The sequence below is a fragment of the Mauremys reevesii genome, linkage group 10 (assembly GCF_016161935.1).
Source record: "Mauremys reevesii isolate NIE-2019 linkage group 10, ASM1616193v1, whole genome shotgun sequence".
In the NCBI taxonomy this organism is placed as follows: Eukaryota; Metazoa; Chordata; order Testudines; family Geoemydidae; genus Mauremys; species Mauremys reevesii.
Window position 1 is genome coordinate 29,264,498 of NC_052632.1, and position 18,714 is coordinate 29,283,211.

General features: G+C 42.7%; 1 protein-coding gene across 5 annotated transcripts in view; it reads right to left on the reverse strand.

Annotated features, from left to right (window-relative positions):
- The window catches only part of APBA2 (amyloid beta precursor protein binding family A member 2), a 237,062-nt gene that overhangs the window by 11,449 nt on the left and 206,899 nt on the right, over window positions 1–18,714 (reverse strand). For all 5 annotated transcript variants that reach the window (XM_039491756.1, XM_039491758.1, XM_039491757.1 and 2 more), the window contains 2 exons: window positions 15,775–15,987; window positions 5,582–5,701 (listed from right to left, as the gene is read on the reverse strand). In XM_039491756.1, the coding sequence (XP_039347690.1) occupies window positions 5,582–5,701; window positions 15,775–15,987 (333 nt within the window). The remainder of the gene's footprint in view (window positions 1–5,581; window positions 5,702–15,774; window positions 15,988–18,714) is intronic.

Consider the following 18,714-nt stretch of genomic DNA (forward strand, 5'->3'; position numbering starts at 1 on the left):
CTGGGTGGAGAGCTGGGTGGAGAATGACATGCTTCTTCCCAGACGGCCCAGGAAAATCCAGGACTGACTGGCACAATGGACTTAGATAGCAACAGATGCAATTCACCCCTGTACATAAAGCCAGCACAAAGCCTATGTACCATTTAGGGCCTACACGCACACCAGACTGAACTGAAATCTAAAATTAACATTCTACTGTTTAAACAGCTAATCTTCATTAAGGGGCATATTCTGCAAAGCAGCCAGAGAGAGAATGCTGTTAAAGCAATAATCTGTTGTAGGTAGCAATATGTAAGCTGCTATGGTTTATCATGACAGCAGCATCTTTCCAGTGCTTATTATCAGGACACAATAAGTGAAAAGGGCCGTTTAAATATAGATAATTGTATCAGAAAGACCATTTGTTTTCATTGGATAGTATAAGTATTAATACAACGGACAAAAACGGGAATGGCTCTAGAACAATATGCTGATTTGTTCCCTCGTTCTGCAACGCTTTGTCCATTGCATCAGTGTGAGTGAAAAAAAAGACCAGAACAACAAACAACAACTAAAAAACATGCTGACAAGGAGACTAGATTCATACTGTAGAGAGCATAAGCATCCAGGGCTAAAATATGCTACCCAAAATTAGCCCTCCCTTCTCCCAAAATAGATTCAGATCAATATGACTTTATTAGCTATCTCCAGAATGAATACAACCCAAACCAGAAAATTTAGCATTCTAACGTGTTACGCTTCCATCAGAACTCAAGATACATGGCAGCATACCCCATGTAGTCCATGTGGCCACAGTACCAGATTCAATTGGCAAGTTCAGAAAAGGGATACTACCAGTAAGCCCCTGACTTCCCCCACCCCGCCCCATCCAACCCCTCCTCTCATTCCTGACTGCCTCCTGGGACCCCTGCCCCATCCAGCCACCCCTTCTCCCTGTCCCCTGATCACCCCCAGAACCCCTGCCCCTGACTGCCCCCCGCCACCCCATTCAACCACCCTCCTTCCTGACTGTCCCCTCGGGGACCCCTACCCCCATTCAACCCCCTTGTTCCCTGCCCTCTGACCGCCCAACCACTAGCCACAACCCTGCCCCCTTACCGCACTGTCTGGAGCACTGGTGGCTGGCGGCGCTACAGCTGTGCTGCCCAGAGCGGCAGGATAGGCAGCTGCGCCGGCAGTGTGAGCCAGCCACACCACCGCACAGCACAGAGCACTGGGTCAGGCCCGGCTTTGCATCTGTGCTGCCCCAGGAGCTCGCAGCCCCACCACCCAGAGCATTGTGCCGGTGGCGCGGTGAGCTGAGGCTGTGAGGGAAGGGGAGCAGCGGGGGAGGGGCCAGGGGCTAGCCTCCAGGGCCAGGAGTTCAGGGGCCAGGCAGGAGGGTCCCCGTAGTTTACCTGCCTCTGGCCTATAGCCTATTTTCTGGAGGAATGGGGGGGAAAAGTAGCAGAACAAAGATAGAACTAGATCTGTATGGGTTTTTTTCCATCTGTTACAGATTTTCCAGTGTGTTAAGTGACAAGCTGTAATATAGGGAAAACCTTAGCGCTTACATAAATAACGAGTTTTATTCCAGTTTGCCCACTGTGTACTGGACAGTAATACATTAAGAGTAAAACTCTGCCAGTTAAATTCTTTGTTCTTCAACCGTTTATTCAGAGCAAATGGCTAATCCCTGATACATTGTTTATTTTTTCACTGAAATAATTTTGAATGTTAGGTACTGCATGTATTTAAATCCTGCAGCACACATTTTGTTACGTGTATATCTTAAATATACATGAAAGGGAGGAATTCCCTATATAGAAGCGTAAGATGAAGGAAAAAAAATATTAAGCACTTGCTAAGTTACAGCCATTTTACTGCACTTTTAAAACAGAACCCCTCTTTTGTAAAGAGCTTTGAAATTATAGATGCAAAGTGATAAATATCACTAGTAAAGATAGGATTGGACACACACCAACCTGATATAACCCATGAACCATAAACATAATGCCCCTTTAGAGGGGAATTATTACATTTAAATGCTACCATCATTTCTAAGTAAGTGGCTCCCAAGCTTTTGCACAAAAGGTGAACCACATCTTGAGAGAGATTATCTCATGTTCACCTCCCTCCCCATTCATGATGACACAACATACCTGTGGCAACTACAGCCACTGCTTCCATCACATATGCATTTTTAGCTGACTTTGGAACAAGAACGGTTTGCTTTTGTTCTACACTTTCTACTTCTGGCTCCTTTCATCTCCTTCCGTTTGCTCCGGTTCCCTCAGCTGGAAACCAGGGAAGCTAGCACAACCTGACCAGCCAACTGTTTGCAGAGCACCAGAAAGTGTCTCCCAGAGCACAGCTCTGCACTGAGCAAGGAAATTAAATCCTACAGAGATAGGGAAGCGTTGCAGTTGCCTGATTTTCATCCTTCCCAACCCTACATGTCTGCCTGATGTGCTATGGGAACAAAACCCAGCCTAAAAATACTTTTTTTTTTTTTTAAATACATTCAGGTTGTTTACAAACCATTCAGGAATTTAATGGCTTTACATCCTGCACAAAGGAGATATGCAGAATGAAAGCAAATACAGCAAGCCTGTGTTCTGATGAGTTATGTAAATAACTAGCAGATGCATGCATAACAAGATAATGGCACAGAAGTGGAGGACATTTAATTATAGCCATTCAGGCAAGTTATCCCTTTTCTAAGCTAATGCTGAATCAAGAGGAAAAAGTGCCTGGTATTTTTTATTTATTTATTTTTAGCCCAGTGATCCTTTATAATCACATATCTAGCAATTAGAAAATTCTGCTTTTTAAAATGCAAATGATAAGAGAGTTGCATTATTAGAGTAATGTATTTTAAAATATAAATCAAACGTGTGCCAGTTGTTCTTGGCCTTCAAATCCAAATTGTGACTTTTCATAACTGAATTGCATTGCAGGGCCTCCTTATTCCTCACCGCTTACTATAAATGCTGAGACTTCTTGTTTGGTGAATTTGGTATACTTCATTTTGAACACTAATGTAAATGTTGAGACTAACTCAAACTGAATCATGACCATACACCAAATGGTGAACATGGTAAATGTCCACTAGGTGGAACCAAACCACGATGAACTGAAACAGCTGTGACACTGAAAGTTCAGTTAGGGTGGTATGTGGAGATGAAGGAGGTGAGGAAGTGGCGAGGGGTAGAGAAATACAGACTGTGGCTCAGTCTGTATTAGCTTTTCTGACTGTAGTTGGGGGAAAATGATTCACACGCTCCCATCTGTGTCCATTCCTTCCCCCTACTGCCAAAGCTCACTCCAGAACTGCTTCGGAGGGATTCAGAGGGGAACTGTGCAAGTCGACAGGTGTGGAGAAGCAAATGGCCCTCAGTAAGGGAGGATTTTTAAAGGGGATATTCTATATCCTAGTAAAGAGGAGAGGATAGAAGTTGATGAAGTACAGGTAGGAATAGAAGAGAAACAGTCCAATGAAAGAGATTCTCATTCAACTACATCACATGAAAGCAGACAACTAAATATTGACACGTTTTATAAGTGCTTGTATACAATTCTAGAAGGCTAAATACTAAGATTGGTGAACTTGAGTGCCTGTTATTAAATGAGAACATTGATATAATAGGTATTACAGAAACTTGGTGGCACAATGATTATCAATGGGACACAGTAATAACAGAGTACAAAATATACAGGAGGTCACACTGGTGCGGGAGTGGCCCTATATGTGAAAGAAAGCAGAGTCAAATTTAATAAAAAATCTTAAATGAAAAACTGTACCAAAGAATCTCTGTAGACAGAAATTCCATGCTTGACTAGTCAGAGTATAGCAATAGGAATATATTACTGACCACCTGGCCAGGATCTCTCTGCAATGTGAAATGCTCAGGTAGATTAGAAAGGCTGCCAAAACAAAAAACCCAATAATAATGGGGGATTTGAACTATCTCCAGATAGACTGAGTACATTGTGTGCTTCTTGAAGCAGCTAGTCCTAGACTCACAAGGGGAGAGGCATTTCCTGACTTGAGCCTGACTTGATCACATGATCTGCTCCAAGAGGTGAAGATAGTTGAACCACCCAGTAATAGTGACCATAATGTAATTTAAATGTAACATCCCCATAGGGCAGAAAATACCAAAGAAACCCACCACAAGTAGCATTTAACTTCAAAAGGGGGAACTACACAAAAATGAGGAGGCTAGTTAAACAGAAATTAAAAAGAACAGTCACAAGAGTCAAATGCCTGCAAGCTGCATGGAAACTATTTAAAAACACCACAATAGAGGCTCAAATTAAATGTATACCCAAAATAAAAAATAAAAAGTAAGAGGATCAAAAACAAAACAAAAAAACCACTACCAGAGCTAAACAACAGAGTAAGAGAGCCAGTTGTAGGCAAAAAGATATCATACTGGCAGGGTAGGGTGGAAGATGAGAAGCAGGCTTATTCCTAGCTCCCTCTTTTAAATAGTGGATGCTCTATTTATTGTGAAACTCCTCTGAAAATGAACCCTTTTCTCCAGAGGCGCCAATGTAAGTAAGTTCCACTGCATGTGCATTGGGCACAATCTTTAAAACTTGCCATTCAATGCTTCTACTTTTATTTACAGTGTATTTACAATATTCTTTAGTCCTAGAATGGGGAAGCACCACAGATGTTACAAAACATTTAAAGTTATATTACTAATGCAAAGGTTTTAACGGGCATAGCACCAGATCGTATATAGAGTTAAGTGAAGGATATGGTATATAGTAGATCAGAGGAAGCACAGACAAAGGGGTAGTAGATTTAAGGATGTTGACGTACAGTAGATTTAATAAGAAGGTTTGATAAATCAAGGGATCAAAATGGAAAAATAGAGGTCTTGTGTTTGTGGAATATGGGTACAGATCAGACAAACTGAATTCTCAGAAAACATAGATCCTGATGGCATGATGGTCTTAGTTAATGAGTGATTATGACTCAAGCACACATACAAGCTCTATACAAATTTTCACTGGCTATGAACAGCCCTTTCTCTTCAAACCTATCAACAGCAATGAATACTTCAGGGATGGGACTTATGCTTGTGACTTTAGGTCTCACTGACCTCAACAACTGGCACAGCCTAACTGCACTGCATGCCCCACATCAGCAGCCTGTCACATCCTTGACTGCTACTTTACTTCTCTCACCCTCCCATCTGTGCCTTCTGCTAGACAGATGCTAGGACATCCAATCTCTTAAAAATCAAATGTTTACTTTGAGTTTGGGTACATGCTACAACAAACAACATTACACACACACACACACACACACACACACACACACACACACACACACACACACACACACACACACACACACACACACACACACACACACACACACACACACACACACACACACACACACACAACATTCTGCCTCTGAAATATACTGCTTGCAAGGCTACTTGATAAACCAGGAAGCTCAAAAGGTTCAAAGTGCACAAAAAGCACACCATTTGGTTTTGTTTTTTTTTAATATTCCAGTTATTTAGCTTTTGAACATGTTTCCACATAAAAGCCATAAACAATTAAAGTACAAACTTACGATTCCATTCTGTACACTGAAGCCCAGCTGGTATTTCAGGTCTGGTCGTTTTATGAGGACGGTTGTAACAGGAGGACAGCTGACAATGTTCAGTTTCACCTGCGTCTGGTTCTTAAGACCCTGAAAAATATCCCAAATGTTAGCATTTTCTGAAGTGGTTATAATTGGTGCTCACTGGAAGTATGTGAATTAGCTGAGCTTGAAACTCTGTATTCCTCTCCCCCTGCAGCTGCAACTAACATAGGACTGCCTATAGGAAGGAACATTCTGCCACTCCAAATGAAAATTATCCTATTGATCCTGAGGAAAGAAGTCAGGGACTCTTTCCAAACTATTAGTCCAGCTGGCCATCCCAAAACCTTACCAACAATAACAATTCACTCTTATATAAATAGTACCTGTAACTCAAGGATCTCACAGCCCTTCATAATCATTAAAGGATGGAGCTTCAACATGTCTCATAATAAGATATTGTAATCTCCATTTTACAAACGGGGATAGTGAGGCCAAGGCCTTCTCTGCGCTAACGAATTATCTCAAATTTTCCAACCATCATTAACGCTGAACCACCTCCAACAGCATTAGCAATACTGTGGGTCGTAGTGCTGATTGGCTCCCAATGAAGATGACTGGAAGTGGAAGATGTAGGATGTACATTATTATGGAGGGGGTACTTGAAAGATATTTCGTTTTTATGACATGCCACCTGGTAGGGCTGATGGAAGAGAAAATCCAAAGTTTGGAGATGCATCTAGAAACTATGGCTGAGTTTCAAAGGGGATTTGAGTGGCTAATAGAGGAAAGGAAAGAGGAGGCTAAAAGGGAACCTCAGGACTTGCAAGCGCATGCCTGGATCAGAGAACTGTAAGGCTAGATTTCTGGATGAGGAAAGTGGCAGTGGAAGCATGTGATTATAAGAACAAGGCTGAGGAAAAAACAGGCTAGTAAATGAGAAATAGAGCTAAGGATCAGGTTTGCTGAGTTGGAAAATGAAAGGGAGAGGCAGGCTGGGAGAACAAGGAAGAAGAGACGAGCTACTAGTCTACAAGAGGAGGGGAAGAGACAATGGAGATAGCTAGAGTTCAGAGCCCCAGGAGGACAGAGGATGACTCTCAGAAGGTTGCAAGGGGGAACAGAAGACAAGACAATTTGTAGCAAAAAAAGAACAAAAGGGAGAATGCCGGAGAATTGCACCAACTCCAGAGCGAGGCAGATCTATGTGACTGGGACTCCCTATTAAGAAAAACAGACCGCTTGTCACCAGAGCTGATCCCAAGCACAGATGAGTTTCTGTCTGCTGGGAGCTAAGATAGAGGATGTGGACATGAGGCTGTAGAGGACCCTAATGGGAGCAGGAAAAAATCCACTAATTGTCCTTCACATGGGAACAAATGTTACTGCTAGATTCTCACTTGGAAACATCAAGGAAGACTATGCCAGGCTGGGGAAGACACTTAAAGAAAGGGAGACTCAGGTGATCTTCACTGGAATTGGTCCTGCTTTGAGCAGGGGGTTGGACTAGATACCTGAGGTCTCTTCCAACCCTAATCTTCTATGATTGGGATTCCATCTGTCTGTAGAGAAGGAGAGTGAAGGTGAAACAAGATTATGATGATCAACAGATGGCTCGGGCGGTGGGGCTATGAGGAAGGCTTTGGAATGGTCAATCACTGGGAGGCATTCACAGGGACTGTTCTCATGGGATGGACTCCACCTGAGAAGGGAGGGAAATAGACTTCTGGGATGGAGGTTGGCACGACTCATTAAAAGAACTTTAAACTAAGAATTCGGGGGAGATGGTTGAGAGATACTCATGTAATCGTCACACATTAACCAGGAGGAAAATCAAGTAAAAGAGGATACAGCAATGGATAAAGGAACAACAGAGTGTAGGAGAATGGACAACAAGAGGAAAGGCAGTGCCAACATCACTGACAGTAACAGTCGGGTAGGCAATACTGGCAGTAGAATGACTGTACCTAATCAGGCGAAGAATCTGGGTGAAGCCAAGCAAAAACAAATAAGATGTCTGTACATCAATGCAAGGAGCCTGGGTAACAAAATGAAGGAACTAGAACTACTGGTGCAGGATATAGGGATAACAAAAATATGGTAAAACAGTAGTCATGACCGGAATAGAGGTATTGAAGCTATGTCCTGTTCAGGAAAGACAGAAGTAAAGGAAAAGATGGTGGAGCAGCATTGTACAGAAGTGATGGAATGGATAAAATGGTATCTGTTTGGGTCAAAATCACTTTAGGGAAGAAACATAACAGAGGTTCCACTGGGATAGTGCTTAGAGTCTGCTACAAATCCCCTGGATCTGATGTGTAGATAGAGACCTTTTCAGTATTTTTAATTAAATACTACAATTGGGAATTTTGTGATTATGAGAAACTAATTACCAATATCCTCATGTAATACCAGGCACTCAATTTCACCCATCTCAGTACTTAAGACTTCTAGCATTTGTAAACAAGCACCTATAAAATTTGTCAATATTTAATTGTTTGCCCTCATGTGATGTAATTGAATGGGACTTTCTTTTGTCAAACTTTTTCTATTCATTTCCTACCTGTACTTTATCAACTTCTCTCTTCTCCTCTTTCCTAGGATATAGAATATCCACTTTAATAAATCCTCCCTCTAAGGGATGTGTCTTTCCAAACCATGGGCTCCTCCTACCTCTGTTGGCTTTTCCCTAGCCCTTAATTTAAAAACTCCTCTATGAGATTTTAAGTTTACATTCCAGTAACCTGGTCCCATTTTGGTTTAGACAGAGCCCATCCTTCCTGTATAGGCACCTCCTTTCCAAAAAAGGTACCGCAGCTCCTAACAAACCTAAATCCCTCCTCTGAACATCTCATCCACACATTGAGACCCTGCAGTTCTACCTATCTAACTGGCCCTGTGCATAGAACTGGAAGCATTTCAGAGAATGCTACGGTGGAGCTCCTAGACTTTAATCTCTTATGTAGCAGCCTAAATTTGGACTACAGGATCTCTCTCTCCTACATTTCCCTACATCATGCATACCTACGTATACCATGACCACTGGCTCCTCCGAAGCACTGCACCTAAGTCTGTCTTGCTGTCTTGAGAGGACCGCAACCTTTGCACCCAGCAGGCAATTCATCATGCTGTTCTCCCAGTCATTTACTAACCAACTATATTGCTAGTAATCAATTCCCCCATTAGTATTACTTCTCTCTTCATAGTAACAGAGGTCCCCTCCTGCAGAGAGGTATACTCAGTGTGAGAGGGTACCATGGCATCATCCAGAAGCAGAGTCTCACCTATGGATTGTTTCCCTCCACTCCAGTTTGATGTTCTCTTTCCCAGATTTTCATCCTCCTCAACAGCACAGAGGCTGTAGATGGGGGATGGGACCGCTCTATTGTGTCCCGGAAAGTCTCTTCTACATATCTCTCAGTCTCCCTTCGCTCCTCCAGTTCAGCCACTTTGGTCTCAAGAGCCCACACACGGTCTCTGAGGGCCACGAGCTGCTTGCACCAAATGCACACACACATCACCTGAGCATAAAGCAGGTAATTATACATGCTGCATTCAGTGCAATAAACTGGCTAGACCCCACTCTGTTGCTGGACTTCTGCCAGCATGATTTGTACTCTTGCAGGGTTGTGTGTGTGTTTTCTCCCCCCAACCACTTTTTTTGTAAGGGGGGGGTAGGGAAGGGAGGGGGTTGTCCTAAATTTAGAGAATGTTTATTAGGTGTAACTGGCTGTCATGCCACTTGTTTCCTGCCCCTGTTTGCTAGCTCCTCTGGTTGTTTATGAACAAAGGATCTGAAAAGGATTAGGGATCAAAGAATGCAGGCTAGAACCTCATGTGGAAGCTCTCAGCCTTGCAGGTGACTAGGCTCAGCACACAACCCCCCAAACATACCATGCTATAAACTTCAATCAAGAGGCACACAGCAAGCAAGAAAGCACACAACAAAAACACTGATTTTTTTTTAAAAGCCTCCAGAGGTGATCCTGACAATTACAGGCCAGTAAGCCTAACTTCAGTACCAGGCAAATTGGTTGAAATTATAAGTAAAGAACAGTATTATCAGAAACACAGATTAGCCATATGTTGGAGAAGAGTTAACATGGCTTTTGTAAAGGGAAATCACGCCTCACCAATCTATTAGAATTCTCTGAGGGTGTCAACAAGCATGTGGACAAGGATGATACGGTGGATATAGTGTACTTGGACTTTCAAAAGTGTACTTGGCCTCTGACAAGGTCCAAAACCAAAGGCTCCTAGGCAAAGTAGGCAGTCATGGAATAAAAGGGATGGTCCTCTCATGGATCAGTAACTGGTTAAAAGATAGGAAAGAAAGGGTAGGAATAAACCATCAGTTTTCACAGTGGAGAGAGGTGAACAATGGTGTCCCCCAGGAATCTGTACCAGGACCAGTGCTGTTCAACATATTCATAAAAGATCTAGAAAAAGGGGTAAACAGTGAGGTGGCAAACTTTGCAGACAATAAAAAATTACTTAAGATAGTGTTGGTGTCACTAGGCATGACTCTAGGTAACTCAGGAGGGTGGAAAACCATAAGTGTCAATAAAGCCTTCTGTAGTAGGCCTGAATGAACTAAAGTCACTCCATGTCTGACCAAAGCGCTTCCATGTTTATGTTTGAACTTTAATCAACCTAACAAGCTAGCAACAGAGAATGGAATGCGTAGCAGCTAGTTATCAGGTGCAACCCCACTCACACCAGTACTAGGAAATAATAATAAGGCCTGTATGCCTCTGGCTAAGGGGCAAAATAACAGATCAAAGAAATAAAACAAGATAACTGTTCACAGAAAAGTTACTAACGAGCTAAAGTGGTTGTTGCCAAAAATGATTTAACCTGCTTAGTGTAATTGCTACTTTATAATGTATTTGCTACATGGGAAATAGGAGAGGGGGGGTAAGGGGGGAGGAGTGTGGGGGTGATGGGAATGCTTAGCTGAAGTTATGTATAAAGAGAGAAAAACCGCTTGTATCTGTGTGCAGGATTTGAGAATGCCTTTTCTCCCTGGCACCTTTTTGGGCTCAAATAAACTTGGTTTGCTTCTCCACCCTGGTGTGTTAATTAGTGCGGCGCACACCGGGCAACGAACCACCACTGTTTGCTGCCTCAGGCATTCTGTGCCGGCAACAACAGTTAAGTCCAAAGCTGACTGCGAAGAGTTACAAATGGAGCTCACAAAACTAGGTGATTGGGAACAAAATGGCAGATAAAATGGAGTTTTGATAAATGCAAGGTAAAGCACATTGGAAAACATAATCCCAACTATACATACAAAAGGATGAGGTCTAAATTAGCTGTTACCACCCAAGAAAGAGATCTTGGAGTCATTGTGGATAGTTCTCTGAAGACATCAGCTCAATGTGCAGCAGCAGTCAAAAAAGCAAACAGAATGTTAGAAACCATTAGGAGAGCGACAGATAATAAGACAATAAATATCATAATGCTATGATATCAATCCCTGATACGCCCACACCTTGAATACTACATGCAGTTCTGGTAGCCCCATCTCAAAAAAGATATATTAGAATTGGAAAAAAGTACAGAGAAGGGCAGCAAAAATTATAAGGGTATGGAACAGCTTCTGTATGAGGAGAGATTAAAAAAATGGGATTGTTCATCTTAGAAAAGAGATGACTATGGGTCGATATGATATATGTCTATCAAATCATGAATGGTGTGGAGAAAGTAAGTGTTATTTACCCTTTCACTTAACACAAGAACCAGGGGACACCCAATAACAAACATTAAAAAAGTACTTTTTCACACAGTGCACAGCCAACCTGTGGAATTCGTTGCTGGGGATGCGGTGAAGGCCAAAAGTATAACTGGATATAACTGAATTAGGTAAGTTCATGGAGGATAAATCTATCAATGGCTAGTAGCCAAGATGGACAGGGACGCAACCCCATGCTCTTGGTGTCCCTAAACTTTTAACTGCCAGAAACTGGGCCTGGATGACTGGTGGTAGATCACTTGATAAATTTCCCTGTTCTGTTCATTCTGTCTGAAATATCTGGCACTGGCCCTTGTCAGAAGACAGGACACTAGGCTATATGGACAACTCTTATTTTAAATTTCCCAGATATCCATTGGAGGAGAAGTGCTACTAATAATGGTAGGGCCCAGATAGTCCTGGATGGGCTGACAGATTTCTTCACTAAACAGTCACTGAACCAACAAGAGGAGATGCCATTTTAGATTTAGTGTTGATAAGTAGAAAGGACCTCATAGAAGAACTGGCTGTAGAGGACAGCCTTGGTTTGAGTGATCAGGAGTTAATTCAGTTTAAACTAAATGGAAGGATAAACAAAATTAGGTCTGCAACTAGGGCCCCTGATTTCAAAAGGGCAAACTTGAAAAAAAATGAGAAAATTAGTTAGGGAAGTCGATTGAAGAACTCAAGGATCTGAATGTGGAGAAGGCTTGGAATTACTTTAAGTCAAAGTTGCAGAAACTATCTGAAGCCTGCATCCCAAGCAAGGGGAAAAATCATATGGAAGGGTTGCAGACCAAACTTGATGAACAAGCACCTCAAACTGGTTGTTAAGAGAAAGCATAAAGTCTACAAAGAATGGAAGATGGGAGAGATCAGTGAGGAAAACTAACTCACTTAGATCAGAAAGTATAGCGGAAAAGTGAGAATTGCTAAAAGCCAGGCAGAGTTGGACCTTGAAAAGGAAATTAAAGCCAATGTTAAAAGGTTCTTTAGCCGTATATATAAAAAGAAAACAAGGAAAGAAGTGGGACCACTAAGAACTGATGATGGGGATTAAATGAATACCTAAATGACTACTTCGCCTCAGTTTTTAATGAGAGTAATGAGGAGTTTGGGGACAATGGCAGGGTAGCTAATGGGAATGAGGATATGTAAATAGAAATTACCACATCTGAGGTGGAAGCCAAATTTATACTGCTTAATGGGACCACATCAGGGGGCCCAGATAATATCTATCCATAAATATGAAAGGAACTGGCACATGAAATTGCAAGCCCTATAGCAAGGATTTTTAAATAATCTGTAAACTCAGGGGGTGTACTGTATGGCTGGAAATTGCAAACACGGTACCTATCTTTAACAAAGGAAACTAACGTGATCTGGGAAACTACAGGCCCGTGAGTTTTACCTCAATTGTATGCAAGGTCTTCGAACAAATTTTGTTCGAGAGTAGTTAAGGACAGATGTAAATGATAATTGGGATAAAATACAACATGGGTTTACAAAAGATAGATCATGCCAGGCCAACCTGATCTCTTTCTTTGAGAAGATAACTGATTGTCTAGACAAAGGAAATACAGTAGATCGTATCTACCTGAACTTCAGTAAATCATTTGATACAGTTCCACATGGAAAATTATTAGTTAAATTGGAGAAAATGGGGATTAATATGAAAATCAAAAGGTAGGTAAGGAACTGGTTAAAGTGGAGACTCCAATGAGTGAACTGTCAGGCTGAAGGAAGACTTTTAATGGAGTTCCTCAGGGATCATTCTTGGGACTACTCTTATTTAACATCTTCATTAGAGACCTTACCACAAAAAATAGGAGTGTGCTAATAAAATTTGCAGATGACTCAAAGTTGGGAGGTATTAGCAATATGGAGGAGGACCAGAATATCATATGGGAAGGTTTGGATAACCTTGAAAACTGGAGTAATAAGAATGGCATGAAATTTAATAGTGCAAATCAGGCACTTACAGACTAACAATAAGATTTTTTGTTATAAGCTGGGGACTTACCAGTTGCAAGCGACAGAAGAGGAAAAAGCCCTGGGTCTATTGGCTGATCACAGATGACTATGAGCCACCAATGTGATACGGCTGTAAAAAAGGCTAATATAATCCTAGGATGCATCAGGTGAGGTATTTCCGGCAGAGATAGTGAAGATTTATTATCGTTATACAAGGGGGGATGGCAGTATTTACCAGAGGTAGTTTTTACCAGGTAAATCATGTTTTTTAAACACCACAGGAAAAACCAATTAGCCCCAATCTAAAGTATTTTCTATTTTATAAACTGTTTCATTAATGCACACCACATTGCACTTAGTTTTAGTTACTTATTCAAATTATGGTTACATCAGATGAAATTGATAGATTAATTTTGGGTTGTTCAAATACAAAGTAAAACTACAGTGGGAGTAATACTAAATATATAATTATAATACTGAACATCAGAATGTTTGTGTACATTTTGGATTGGTATTTTCTCAAGGAAGTTACACGTCATGACTCATATTTCAGATTTCAATGTTATATAAACAAACTTCAAAAGCATTTGATTTATGAAAACAATAATATGCAGAGTTGCAGGCTTGGAGCATTAAGCAATCAGAAGCATGCAAAGTTGCAGAGTATCAGTCCAGGTCCATTTGGTCATGCACTATTCTGTAGCAGAAGACCAATTCTGATGTTGTGGACAGACCAAGCCTATTCCTCAGTTTTGAATAGATGTATCCAAAGTTTGAAAAGATTTGTTCTATGCTTGCTGAACCTGCTGGATGCAGGTGCAATTATTTTTTCCCAGTTTAAACTGAGTTTAATCTGGTATTTACCAGCACCCTGTCCTAAACTAGTTTTTCCTGGGAAATTGCCAACTCTATTATACAACGCACTGCTGAGACCTCATCTGGAATACTGTGTGCAATTCTGGTGTCCCATGTTTAAGAAAGATTAATTCAAACTGGAAACAGGTGCAGAGAAAGGCTACTAAGATGATGAGAGAACTAGAGAACTTACCTTACCAAAGGACACTTCAGGAGCTTGGCCTATTTAGCCTAACAAAAGGAAGGCTGAAAGGAAATATGACTGCTCTCTATAAATACATCAGAGGGATAAACATCAGGGAGGGAGAGGAATTACTTAAGTTAAGGGCCAACGCTGGCACAAGAACAAATGGATATAAACAGATCATCAATAAGTTTAGGCTTGAAATTAGATGAAAGTTTCTATCAGAGGAGTAAAGTTCTGGAATAGCTTTCCAAGAGAAATAGTGGGAACAAAAAAGGTTAACTTGTTTCAAGACTGAGTTTGCTTAGTTTATGGAGGGGACTGTACAATGAGATTGCTTACTATGGCACACGGCCCATCCGCAACTGCTATTAGCAAGTATCTCCAGTAGCCGGTGATGGGACACTAGATGGGGAAGGCTCTGAGTTACTACAGAGTATTCTTTCCGAGGTGTCTGGCTGGTGGGTCTCGACCACTTGCTCAGGGTTTTACAGGGTCTAACCCCTGCCATATTTGGAGCCAGGAAGGAATTTTCCCCAGATCACATTGGCAGGGAACCTAGGGGTTTTTTTTGCCTTTCCTCTTCAGCATTGGGACAAGGGTCACTTGCTGATATGAAGTAGAATAAATGGTGGATTATTAAAATCAAGATTTGAAGATTTCAGTAATTCAGACAGATTATGGGCAAATTATAGGAGTGGACAGGTGAAGTTCTGTGGCCTGCAGGGTGAAGGAGGTCGGACTAGATGGTCATGGTGGCACCTTCTGGCCTTAAAGTCTATGAGAGTTTTAAGCACCAGGTCAATTTGACTTGCTCTGGTCAGAATTACATGGCACAATGCAAGCTGTCATCAACAGCTGGCAGCTGCTACTAACCCTGGTAGATATAAATCTGTACTAGCAACAGTGGCCAAAAATAATACAACCTGGGATTGTATCTTCTCTGGGGAACCTTCATGGGGTTACAGGGAAGACAGAGTGCATCCACTTGATTCATCTCCCAACCTGCCAACTCTTCCCTCCAGTCCACCACCCCTTCCACTTGCATGGACACTGGAGTCCAAATGAAAGGCTTCCGCACAGTTTGTAGGATGGATAGTGCTGTGAATACAGCTGAGTTTCCCTCACACTGGTAAGTGTGGAAGTCCACATGTGGTCCTCTCTAGGAGATATGTGTGGCATGGTCTGGCTCTATTTAGTCTTGTGAAATACTCTTGCAGCTCTTCCTTACATAATCTTCACTCACTTGTCTCTACTAAAAACTGCTCAAAGGAAAGGCCTGGAATGTCTGAGTCTATCTTGCACCAGTATGAATTATTGTTATTACACATATAAGTGTCAGACATTTGCCAGGCACTTTACAAAGACACAATCTCAGCCCTGCAGGCTCACACTCTACAAACATGCATGTATACAGATAGAAGCGTTGAGTACCTTTATAATCCCTTGGCATGTTGCAAGAGGAAGACCAACTAAACTGGTTCCATTAATAGACATAATCTGGTCTCCAATGCTTAGTTTCCCTGAACGAGCTGCAGGGCCTCCATTCATCATGTTAGCCAGGATAACTGTGGGTAGGATGGATCCCCATCCTGATTCCACAATCACCACCCCGAGAATTTCTCCCTTCTGCTTTTCTAGCTGCAGCTGCAATGAAAATGTATATAAATCACTGTTTTGTTTTAATTAAATTTCCTCTGAATTTCAAACACTACTATTTCAGTGGTTAATTAATTAAAATTAACCATTTACAAAGAAAACTAAATCACTTTCCTATTAACCACGAGAAGTTACTTCAAAAAAGAAGAGTCAATTTAATTGTTTTTAAAGTGAGTACCTGTCACATATTCCAGTTTCTAGCACCCCTTAAATAGGATGATCTGATATTTTTTTCTAATTCCTTTAAAATAATTTTTATAGAGGATCTTCTGCTCACCTGTTGTAATTCATACAGGTCTTTATAACAAGGGAAAAATTAAAAAACTACTGACTCTACAGGGGAAACAGTGGAACTGACTATATATGATGTGCTTCATTAAATAAATAGAAATAATTTTCCTCACTGGAACACAGCTGTCAGGGGAGATCTTAAGACTTTGCAGCTAGGCACTGGAATTTAAGAGTTCTAGGTTCAACTTCCAGCTCTGCCACAGACTTCAAGTGTGACCTTCACCAATTCACTTAATTTCTCTGAGCCTCTTACCTGTTTGTACAGCACCTAGCACAATGGGGCCCTAATCTCTGTTAGCCCCTCAAGGTGCTACCGTAATACAATGACATTATCTTCTCTCAGCTATAGTGATCTTGGGGGTTACTTGTGATTACAGGATATGTAATGTTTCTAACCAGAAGTGTGATTTTCAAGTTGAGAGTATTCGGTAATAAAATACTGGATAAGAACATTTCCCCGCAAACAAATAATGTGGTGGCTGCGCTACATGTAATAAGCAAGGCCTATTTATCACTGGAGGCTCAGTTGCATAACTACAGTCAAGTCAGCCTTCTAAATTAAAAAGAGACCCAGAAGGAGATTTCTTGTTTGTAAAAACCAGGAAGGCTCACTGGGTTCTGCAGAGGTTATCCCTGGATTGACTGAAATGCAGCCAGAGTGCAACAGCTTCAGCATGATCAGACAATCCATCATTACTCGTAAACATGCTCATTTAGAAGAACGGGGAACCAAGGAGCAATGGGCAGCAGGAAGGGTAGCCACTATTAATTACGCCACTACCCCAATATAACGCGGTCCTCAGGAGACAAAAAATCTCACCACATTATAGGTGAGACCGCGTTATATCAAACTTGCTTTGCCCCCCCCCGCCCCCGTTCCTTGTTCCGTGACCACCCCCTCCAAAGATCCTAGTCCCTAATCACCCCCAGGACCCCACCCCTACCCAACCCCCCTGTCCCCTGACTGCTCCGACTCCTATCCACCCCCCACCCCCTGCCCCCTGACAGGCACTCACCGGCAGCGGCGGGAAGCAGAGCAGCCCGGCCCCAGCCCGCTCCACTCCGCCACCTCTCAGCCACAGCGCTCCGCTTCCCACTGCCGGTGAGTGCGGGAGGTTGGGGAAAGGATGCCCCCCCTCCCCCCGCACTCACCTGCAGCGGGAAGTGGAGCAACGCGGTCCCAGCCCGCTCCGATTTCCTTGCCCTGGCCCCAGCCATGTCACTGGGGGCTGGCGGGGGAAAGGTCCTGCACTCACCTGCCCGGCGGGAAGTGGAGCACCACGGCTGGGAGCTGGCGGAGTGGAGCTGGCTAGGGCTGGGCTGCTCCACTTCCCAACCTCTACGCACTCACCTACGGCAGGGAAAGGATGCCCTCCGCACTCACCTGCGGCAGGAAGCGGAGTGCTGTGGCTGGGAGCTGGCGGAGTGGAGCGGGCTGGGGCCGGGCTGCTCTGCTTTCGCAACTGCTGGTGAGTACGAGTGTGGGGGGGTGTCCCTTCCCCCAAACCCTCTCCCCCGAGTGACACGGCTGGGGCCGGGGCGAGGGAAGCAGAGTGGGCTGCTCCCGGCCCCACGCTAATCCCCCGGGCCACTCTGGGACTGCGGGGCCCCCAAAAGTGCCCTCCCACAGCTCCTGCCCCCTAGACCCTGGTGGGGAGCCCCTGACAGCCCCCGATACCCTCTGCCCCCTCTCAAACCCCTTGACCCCAGCCTGGCCCAGCACCCTTAAAACGCTGCTCAAAGAAGTGTCAGAGCCTTACCGCTTTGTATGCGAACCCGCGATATATCGGGTCGCGTTATATCGGGGTAGAGGTGTACTCTGAAGCATGCTTAAGCTCAGAGAAGTGATTATAAAACTGGCATCTTGGTGTTACACATATTTATATCCAATCAATTCCGGTTACAAGTAAAAACAAGATTTTCTAATTAAGTTTGTTTTCCCTTGTGTGACCAATTTGAAATATTTTTCAGTTGTTACGTGTACATAAACAATACCTTGTCAAGTCCAACGACTGTACCCATATAAACCACACATCCATTTCTTTACCTTTTCTATCTATAACTCTATAAATTACAATTTCCATATACCTGGACTGGTTTTCAGTTGAATATGGATTTTCACCTTCACTTCCAGTCACCATGATTAACACAGAAATAACTGCATTTCCTACGTATAGGTCCAAAACCTGCATCCCTTATTTAGGCAAAACCCCCAGTGAAATCACATGACCCATCGCTTGGAAATAACATTTGGCATGTAGCACTTTTCATCTTCTAAATGTTTTATAAAGCTCAGTTAATTAATCCTCCCAATATCCATATGAGGCAGGGAAGTTCTACTACACCTATTATTTCACAGATGAGGAAACGGCAACAGAAAGATTAGGTGATTTGCCCAAGGTCACAAAATGAGATCATTTTAAA